The sequence below is a fragment of the Pelmatolapia mariae genome, linkage group LG3_W, assembly GCF_036321145.2.
Source record: "Pelmatolapia mariae isolate MD_Pm_ZW linkage group LG3_W, Pm_UMD_F_2, whole genome shotgun sequence".
NCBI lineage: Eukaryota > Metazoa > Chordata > Actinopteri > Cichliformes > Cichlidae > Pelmatolapia > Pelmatolapia mariae.
In genome coordinates, this window is record NC_086229.1 from 51,158,380 (window position 1) to 51,168,502 (window position 10,123).

The following is a 10,123-nucleotide window of genomic DNA, read 5'->3' on the forward strand; positions in this document are numbered from 1 at the left end:
CATGAAACTCATTCTAACCCTGAATGTCAGAGTGTTCCTCCTTCTCTTTCCCATCATTCATGCTGGCAGTGGAGGAGATTTGGATGTTAGACTGTGTTTTGGATGATGTGTGTATGTTTGTGTTGGACTGCTGTCTGTAAAGCAAACACACATTTTGCTTTGGATTTCAGTGTCACACAGACTTTAAGGTGGAATGAAGAGTTGGAGAGTTTCACAGAGAATTATCCAGTGGAGGATTTTTCTTCTTCTTTGAAGGTTTGAAATGTGAACATTGTTCTGCTGCAGTCAATGGACTAAACCAGAGAAGAAGAAAACAGACTTTACCATGAAGATCCTCAGTGTGGATCAGTATAATATCAGCCTGATGTCTGTAGTTTAGTGTCAGCACAACTTTCACATCATATTCATCTCAGCACAACTAAAACATGCTGACTGACCTCAGAGTTTCAAGTCCACATCCTGGACTCTCCAGGAAACCACACAGATGCTTCACTCCTGAATCCTGCAGGTTGTTGTTGTAGCTCAGGTTCAGCTCTCTCAGATGGGAGGGGTTGGACTTCAGTGCTGCTGCCAGATAATCACAGCTGATCTCTGACAAACCACAGCCCCACAATCTGTATAAAGAATGAAAGATGTAAGTTTATTAGACAAAGTGTGAGCTTGAAATCATTCAGTGTTTCATCATCTGTTCAGAGCTGAAGAAGGTTCAGAATGTAGAAGTTTAGAAAATGGAAACTCCAAACAGCTGAAGCCAACAGGAAGCAGCTTCAAACAAACACAACAAGAGAAAAAACTCTGAATGTTTCACATTAAAGTCGTACATTTCTCATAAAAACAGGACAAAGACTTGAAAAAGTCGTGTTTTTCCTTCCAGGAACCACATGGCTTCACTTTTAAAGGTGAAGTGTGAAAGAAATGGACATATTTGAAGTCCAACACCTTTTTCCAGTCACATTATTAAAGCAGACAAACTACAAGCTCATTTTCATGCCAACAAGTCATCTTCTGACCTGGACTAACAACACTGGTCTCTATGTGCAGCTGGCTGTGAGACCAGTGCTCAGGGAGCGTCTACAAAGTGCAACACTGAAAGAACATCACACACTCATTTGCTTCCAGCACTTTCACACAAACATCTACTGTCATTATTGTCACCAAACTCTGTGGATCCTTTATTGCAAATTCAAATGGGATCAAATGGTCAGACAAAAGAGGGTTATGAGGAAATAGGATGAAATGTTGTGTATTAGCAGCAAGTTATTGAATCATTTTCCTCCGAAACCAAACAAAATGATTGACAAACATGTTTTTACAAACTCAGTGTTGGACTTGGATCAGCAGGATAAGCTGATGTTTAAAGGTATTTGAGTCTCGCTGTATGAGAGTCCAGTTATTCCTCAATATTTATGGATGATGTTCTTTCAGTGTTGCACTTTGTAGACGCTCCCTGAGCCTCACAGCCAGCTGCACATGGACCAGCTGACATTACCCAGCATTAGAGGCGGCTGTAAAAAAATGGATTTTCCTATTTAAATGGTTTTAATTTGAATAAAGCGATGTTGATTCATTCAATCCTGAATGGATTTTTAATATAAATGTATTTTGCCAGAATCTCAGGTTCAAGCTCCCAAAAGTATTTCAACAACAACCAAACAGATAAAACAGTAAATGAGAGCAGCTAAACACACAAAGATGGAAACACAGAGCGTGGATCGTTCACTCGACGGCACGTACACGGACACGCCGTCGGGGCTGAAAGTGGACAGCTCACAGATCCTGAAGCTGCAGGTTTCATCTGTCTCCAACCAAAACTGAGTGAACCAGCAGCAAAAGAAGATCCAAACTACGCTTTACGTTTGATGAACATCGTCATGAATTCTCTCTGACTTTGACCTTTACTTCCTGCACAGCTCTCTCTCTCTCAGTGTACTTCAAGAACAGCTTCAAAAATCTGTTTTCTGCATTATTCACTGCTTATTACGCACCAGTCTGCTGTTGTGTTCACTGCTGTCGGCCTCCGAAAACAAAGCCTCATTTCTGCTGTTCAATACTGAAGAAATTGAAACCTTTTAAAATGATGACAGATTACAAACTCTCAGCTGTGTCTGTAATCAAACCTCTGTAACTTTGCTTCACTTCAGCAGCATCAGCTCATGTTCACATGTTGATTCATGGTTTGCTTCAGTTTTTGATCGACTGCAGAAGATTTTGAAGGTTATCTGCTATAAAAAGCCAGAAGAGGAAAATCTGCTTCATGTGTTTCTGTTTGATCCTCAGTGACTTTGACACAAAGGCCTCTGCTGTGATGATCACACCTCTGATCAAGTCTCACAGTGTCAGCTTTGTTTTTATACATATGGATATGTGCTGATAAATGATCAGAATTAGAATATTTCCCACTGTCTGCTGTGTGCCGTGACCTTTGACCTGCTAAAGAGAGTCAGCTGTGGATTATTCATTGTTGTGTCTGATACTTAGAACTGTGAGGAAGAACACTACACAGTTAATCAGGTCCCCTCTCTCTGAATCAGGAAAGGTGGGCAGGCCGCGTGTGGGCCGCGGGCCATACGTTGAGTCTCACTGTTTGAAATGTGAACATTGTTCTGCTGCAGTCAATGGACTAAACCAGAGAAGAAGAAAACAGATTTTACCATGAAGATCCTCAGTGTGGATCAGTATAATATCAGCCTGATGCCTGCAGTTTAGTGTCAGCACAACTTTCACATCATATTCATCTCAGCACAACTAAAACATGCTGACTGACCTCAGAGTTTCAAGTCCACATCCTGGACTCTCCAGGAAACCACACAGATGCTTCACTCCTGAATCCTGCAGCTTGTAGTTCTCACTCAGGTCCAGCTCTCTCAGATGGGAGGGGTTGGACTTCAGTGCTGCTGCCAGATAATCACAGCTGATCTCTGACAAACCACAGAGACTCAATCTGTATAAAGAATGAAAGATGTAAGTTTATTAGACAAAGTGTGAGCTTGAAATCATTCAGTGTTTCATCATCTGTTCAGAGCTGAAGAAGGTTCAGAATGTAGAAGTTTAGAAAATGGAAACTCCAAACAGCTGAAGCCAACAGGAAGCAGCTTCAAACAAACACAACAAGAGAAAAAACTCTGAATGTTTCACATTAAAGTCGTACATTTCTCATAAAAACAGGACAAAGACTTGAAAAAGTCGTGTTTTTCCTTCCAGGAACCACATGGCTTCACTTTTAAAGGTGAAGTGTGAAAGAAATGGACATATTTGAAGTCCAACACCTTTTTCCAGTCACATGATTAAAGCAGACAAACTACAAGCTCATTTTCATTCCAACAAGTCATCTTCTGACCTGGACTAACAACACTGGTCTCTATGTGCAGCTGGCTGTGAGACCAGTGCTCAGGGAGCGTCTACAAAGTGCAACACTGAAAGAACATCACACACTCATTTGCTTCCATCATCCAACCTGAAGAGGAAACAGAGATGCCTCCCCTTCAAAGTAAAAGCTGCTCCTTTTGGACACAGTATCAAAGAAAGTCTACAGTATAACATAGAAAAGACAGAAAAAAGTTTTGGTTGTTTTTAAATTGTGCAGAAATGAAACTACACTAAGCTCAATTATGTGACAGACATTTCATCCCGTGTCAGTTTGGCCTCATCCTGGGCGGATTATCCAGCACACACTCTGACCACAGGCCCAGGGGCCACGCACAGCTGGGCTCCATCCAAGAGACAGGAAACAAACCAACACAATAATAAAAAGCACCATGTGATCTTCTTACAGCTTCAAGACAAACATAGTAAAAACATATTTGTTTCCTGATAAAATGATGTGACAGGTAGAACAGAGTAAAGTGGTGGTGTTACAGCCTTTCTCCCCTCTGCTGCCGAGGCTGTTAGTCTCTCCCAAACTCAGCTACAGGACTTCCAAATGAATGAAAGCAGCAGAAGTGGCTTTACAAATGAAAGAGGAAGAGGAGAAGAAGAGGAGAGGGAGGCCACCCTGACCATCACTCCAGCTGAAAACATCACACTTCCATTAAAGTTGGTGAGAAAATGTTGAGCAGGATGAGCTGCTGGCTAATCTGGAGGCTGTAGCAGCAGCTCACAGTCACCGTGGATTTCCACTCATGAAAAAGCTCTGGCTGCTTCATTTCTCATCTCATATCAGAGACTTTAGTGAAGCTGTACTGTGATGCTTCCATATTCCAGTGAGGCCTCCAGAATGATTTCAGCTGTTCTGCACACACACTGTGTGCCCTGTATGGCTCAAAGTCTCTGCAGCCTGTTTTTATCTGCTATCATCAGATCTTCATCATCCTCATTCACATCCCTCACACACTCTACAGCCTCATCAGCACTGACTTCATCTTCACTGACTGATGGAGCACAACATGAACCTGTGGAGGCTGAAACACTGTCCTGTCAAACATCTCCCCGTCACCACTCCACTTCTGTCAGCCTTTAAATGAACCCTGCTCAAGTCTGTCACTTCTGTTTGGAGCCAAAAGAGGTCAAAGATGATGCCACTACATTCTTGTCTAGAAGATATTAAAGTGTATTTGGTGACACAGAAAAAAGGGTCAAGTTTAAGTACAGTTTGGGTCCACACATGTCCAAACCCTGGTGTGTGGGCCTACTTAGTACTGAGAAAAGCCACTAAAAGAACGCCCACCAGACCAAAGCAATGGTTTTGACTTGATCAGCATTAACCCCGCCCCCTGACTTTGATGGGTGAAGTTGACAAATAAAATGTATTTATGAACAGCGAGCAGGGCCAGGAGTAGCAACGTGAATGAAATAAATACATCATTAAATAATTCATTATCAATATTTTTAATTCATTATGTACATTTTTAATTAATTACTGAAATAAATAATTCATTAGTGATGTATTTATTTAACACAACCATAAAATTATTGCTAGTTTACTCAAAATAAATTGAAGACATCAATAATAAAGGTTAAATTATGATAATGAATACATGCAACTATAACTGATGACATAAGAATTTGGATTTTTAAGCTAAAGCGAAGGTGCTGACTCACTTGGCATGTTTCTCTCAAATCCTCCCTAATAACAATAACATAATTACACTTTAGCCACAAGAGGGCAGCAGCATTAATACAAGTCCCGTGTATATAAAGGTACAGTGATTATATTACAGGGATTTTGACAAAAACAAAACAGAAGTTGATGGCAGTGTGTTTTTCCATAACATACCAACCAAAATAAATAATAAAAACTTTATAACTTACAGAGCTTTTTTAGAGACTTTGACCACTGGCAGCAGCCTCAGAAGAGCCTCCTCTGAACCAAAGTATTTCTGCAGGTCAAACTCATCCAGATCTTTTTCTGATGACAGTAAGATGAAGACCAGAGCTGACCACTGAGCAGGAGACAGTTTATCTGTGGAGAGACGTCCTGATCTCAGGGACTGTTGGATCTCCTCCAGTAGAGAACGATCATTCAGTTCATTCAGACAGTGGAACAGATTGATGCTTTTCTCTGCAGACAGATTCTCACTGAGCTTCTCCTTGATGTACTGAACTGCTTCTTGATTGGTCTGTGCGCTACTTCCTGTCTGTGTCATCAGGCCTTGCAAACGAGTTTGATTAGTCTTCAGACCCAAGAGAAAACGAAGGAACAAGTCCAGGTGTCCATTGGGGCTCTGTAAGGCCTTGTCCACAGCACACTGGTGGAGAGATTGGAGTTTTGGTTTATCAAATAATTTAGGCCACATGGACGTTGTTTGTTGTTCTTCCAGCAGATTGAGTCCAGAGTTGATGAAGGTCAGGTGGACATGAAGAGCAGCCAGAAACTCCTGAACACTGAGATGAACAAAGCAGAACACCTTGTTCTGGTACAGTTGTTTCTCCTCTTTAAAGATCTGTGTGAACACTCCTGAGTACACTGAGGCTGCTCTGATATCAATGCCACACTCTGTCAGGTCTGGTTCATAGAAGATCAGGTTTCCTTTCTGCAGCTGATCAAAAGCCAGTTTTCCCAGTGACTCAATCATCTTCCTGCTCTCTGGACTCCAGTGTGGATCTGTCTCAGCTCCTCCATCATATTTGATCCTCTTGACTTTGGCCTGAACCACCAGGAAGTGGATGTACATCTCAGTCAGGGTGTTGGGCAGCTGTCCTCCCTCTCTGGTTTCCAGCACATCCTCCAGAACTGTAGCAGTGATCCAGCAGAAGACTGGGATGTGGCACATGATGTGGAGGCTTCGAGCTTTCTTGATGTGGGAGATGATCCTGCTGGCCTGCTCCTCATCTCTGAATCTCTTCCTGAAGTACTCCTCCTTCTGTGGGTCAGTGAACCCTCTGACCTCTGTCACCATGTCGACACACTGAGGAGGGATCTGATTGGCTGCTGCAGGTCGTGTTGTTATCCAAAGGCGAGCAGAAGGGAGCAGGTTCCCTCTGATGAGGTTTGTCAGCAGTTCATCCAATGAGGTGGACTTTCTTGTTTCAGTCAGGATTTTAGTTTTGTTGAAGTCCAAATTAAGTCGACACTCATCCAGACCATCAAGTATGAACACAACCTGGAAGTCTTCAAGCCTGCAGATTCCTGATTGGTTAGTTTGATTAAAGAAGTGATGAACAAGTTCCACCAAGCTGAACTTTTCCTCTTTCAGCACATTCAGCTCTCTGAAAGTGAATGGAAATATGAACTGGATGTCCTGGTTGGCTTTGTCTTCAGCCCAGTCCAGGCTGTATTTCTGTGTTAAGACTGTTTTCCCAATGCCAGCCACTCCCTTTGTCAGCACTGTTCTGATTGGTTCGTCTCTTCCAGGTGAGACTTTAAAGATGTCTTCTTGTCTGATGGTTGTTTCTGCTCTGTCTGGTTTCCTGGATGCTGTTTCAATCTGTCTGACCTCATGTTCATCATTGACCTCTGCAGTCCCTCCCTCTGTGATGTGGAGCTCTGTGTAGATCTGATTCAGGAGGGTTGGGCTTCCTGCTTTAGCGATGCCCTCAAACACACACTGGAACTTCTTCTTCAGTTGGGCTTTAAGTTCACGTTTACAGAGTAAAGCAAATATTTCTGAAGGTAAGAAATTCAGAAACAAATATTACACAATAAATATCACAGCCTTTCAGTACCCTGAAAGGATGAATGTCTATTGGTCCATTTCTTGAGCTATTAGGAAAGATCAATATTCAGTCTTTAGAGAAATTTTCTTACTGCTCTGCAGATGGTCAGCCATCTCATGCTGCTTAAGTCTCCTCAAGAAGTGGAGTGTGATCTTCAGAAATGCTTCTCTGCAGCTCTTTCTTTCATCTTCATCCTCACCTCCAAACATCTCCTCATCCTCCATCTGGCTCTTTAAAGTTTCTGGGTGATCTGGACTCAGAAGCTTCTGGATCTTCTTCAGCTCGTTCTTCACAAACATGGTGATGTTGTCCTCCAGCCGCTGGAAAAGAAGACTATATGAATTAGCCAGTGGTAAATGGACTGGTTCTTATATAGCTCTCTGTGATACTCTGTGCACACAAAGCATTTTATACAACATGCCTCATTCAACCAAGCACATTGTTCTGTGCTTAAATACTTTCTTTCACACTCTGATGGATGCATCAGAGGGCAGCTTGGGTTTAGTACGTTACCCAGTACATTTGCCAGCCAGGGTTTGATTCACAAAGCTTCTGACTAGTAGCTGACCTGCTCACCTCCTGAGCTACAGTCACCCCAATCTGACTGAAATCATGGAGCCCAAACTCTGATTTATGTTGGACACACTGACAATCCTCTGGTCCACAAAGTGCAGCACAGAGGTGACTGAAAAGAACAAATGTAAACGTAGTACTACAAACCATAACCACAGAGTCCAGGTGTGTTTGATGTTGCTGTGCAGACTGACCAGTGGAAACCTCTGCTCCCTCCTGCTCCACTCTGTGGAGGAGTAATGAATAATTAGCTCATGTTATGTCTGTCCACACACAGACACAAGCTAAAGGTCCATGAAGTGATGTTTGGATGGCTTCACTCAATCAGATGACTGTCATGGTGAAGCTTTGCTAGTCCTGGTGATCCCACTGAGAATTAACAACTCAGTTTCCAGATGTCTAGAAAGAGAGAGCAGATTTCTCCTGTTTTGGCTTCCTGTTAAATCCAGAATTCAAAATCCTGCTCCTCACATACAAGGTCTTAAACAATCAGGCCCCATCTTATCTTAATGACCTTGTAGTACCATATCACCCTATTAGAGCACTTCGCTCTCACACTGGAGGCCTACTTGTTGTTCCTAGAGTATTTAAAAGTAGAATGGGAGGCAGAGCCTTCAGTTTTCAGGCCCCTCTTCTGTGGAACCAGCTTCCAGTTTGGATTCAGGAGACAGACACTATCTCTACTTTCAAGATTAGGCTTCAAACTTTCTTCTTACTTAACGATTAAGTCCCTGTATTCCACCGTTATATGGAAATCAGCCATTATAACTTGTGTCAAATCTACTTGTACCTCACAGTTTTCTAAGTACACAGAGAGCAGTGAACCTCAGAGCAGCAGCACATCAGACTGTGTGCAAAAAATCTAGAAGAGAAAATATTTTGACCCATTTCTAAATGATCCTTGTGACCATGCTGCACCACAACACCTGATCTCTGGTTTCCTGACCTCTTCAATCCCACTTTAATACTTGACTAAACTCATTTTCCTGTTTAGGTGTTGAGGCAAAGCCACCCATCTACAATGCAGGCAACAGCAAATGGAGTTATTTTTTATTCCCTTTGGGTTTTTTCTACTTTTGTGCTACAAAATGTTCAAGCTGATTAAATTCATTAGAATAAAAGTTCAGATAATTTTCTCATATTAATGTTGGAGGTAGAAATTCAGGTAACTTTGCACAAAAACTGGCAGAAATTTCCTTCAAAGATGGAGTTTTTACTTTAATACTGTGAGTACATTTCAGAGCCTGGACTCTTTGACCTTTACTTGAGTAAAGAAGTTGAATCAGTATTTCAGCTTTAAGAGGGTATTTTAACACAAACATCAGTCCTTCTACTTAAGTATGTTTGCCTCTTTGTTTACGCCTAAATGAACTTTACTGTTAACGAGTTTTCATGTTTCTGTAATCCACCAGTGTGCTCATGCTTTTTTAATTGAAAACATATTTTTAATGATCAAATATAATTATTTTTGTTATTTGTGGATTTTAAATGTGCTTGACAGAGACAGATGATAATCATTATCCTGCACTGTGGTCTCAGGTTTGGTCGAGCTAGCACAAAGAATGGCTGGCTATGTTGAACTTCCTCCTGGGATCTACACTAAGAAGTGAGTCCAACATTAGCAGGGTCTCTTTCCTTTATCTTGATTCACTTTAGCACTCACAGTCACATGAAGCTTGTTATTAACTCGATAAGTCAACCCAGGGTTTCAGCTGAGCGTTCACATGAAACACATGGTGTTGGCAGCATCTGATCAATCATATTCATGGAGACGTGTATCAGCAACAGAGCAGCTGAGTTTGCAGAAGGAAGTCAAACTAAACCATAGGAACAATATGAGGAGATTACACACATAATAAAATACTAGCAGTAACACAGCTGCTGCAGACAAATCAGTCGTGTGTGGGAGGAGAAGGACTGTAAAGGAGCTCTGTATGAATGTGGGAGCATTTGAAGGGCTTTAAAAAGGCCAATATAAAATAAAAGGCAGCAAAATTGCTGACTGTGAAAGTCACCAGACTTATCAGAGCTCTATGATTAAGACCTGTAAGAACACCTATTTGTACTTGTTGGCATTATATCAAACACACACGTATATTAAGCCTTTGTAAGAACAATAATCCATAAACCTTCATAAAGACAAACATCTCCCCAGAACATTGAGCTGCTGAAGTGTCACTGAAGGGAAAAACTATTTGTCCTCCTCCATCCAGCAACACCTGAAACACCTGAGTGGAAGCTCCTCCCTACACTGTGTTTGAAGCAAAGCACAAAGGAGACACCTGCTGGAGCAGCTGGAGTCCTACAGACACTCAGCCTCTTCACTACACAAACACCTCCTACAACATCCACTCTTTCCACTCTGACTGCTGTGTTTGTGGAAACACTCCAACACACACCGCTTCACATACCAACATAGAAATGTGTGTGAAAAAGGGCTGAGCTGATATTAAACATG

The 10,123-nt window shown here is 41.9% G+C and overlaps 1 protein-coding gene across 1 annotated transcript; it reads right to left on the reverse strand.

The window, feature by feature from the left end:
- Positions 1-5,243: 5,243 nt before the first annotated feature.
- On the reverse strand, positions 5,244-7,869 carry LOC134623529 (protein NLRC3-like). The gene is made up of 3 exons (XM_063468625.1): positions 7,813-7,869; positions 7,184-7,412; positions 5,244-7,042 (listed from the first exon to the last, which is right to left on the reverse strand). Exons 1-3 carry the CDS (start codon positions 7,813-7,815, stop codon positions 5,244-5,246), a joined length of 2,031 nt encoding a protein of 676 aa, XP_063324695.1. The 5' UTR covers positions 7,816-7,869.
- Between the last annotated feature and the right edge of the window lie 2,254 nt (positions 7,870-10,123).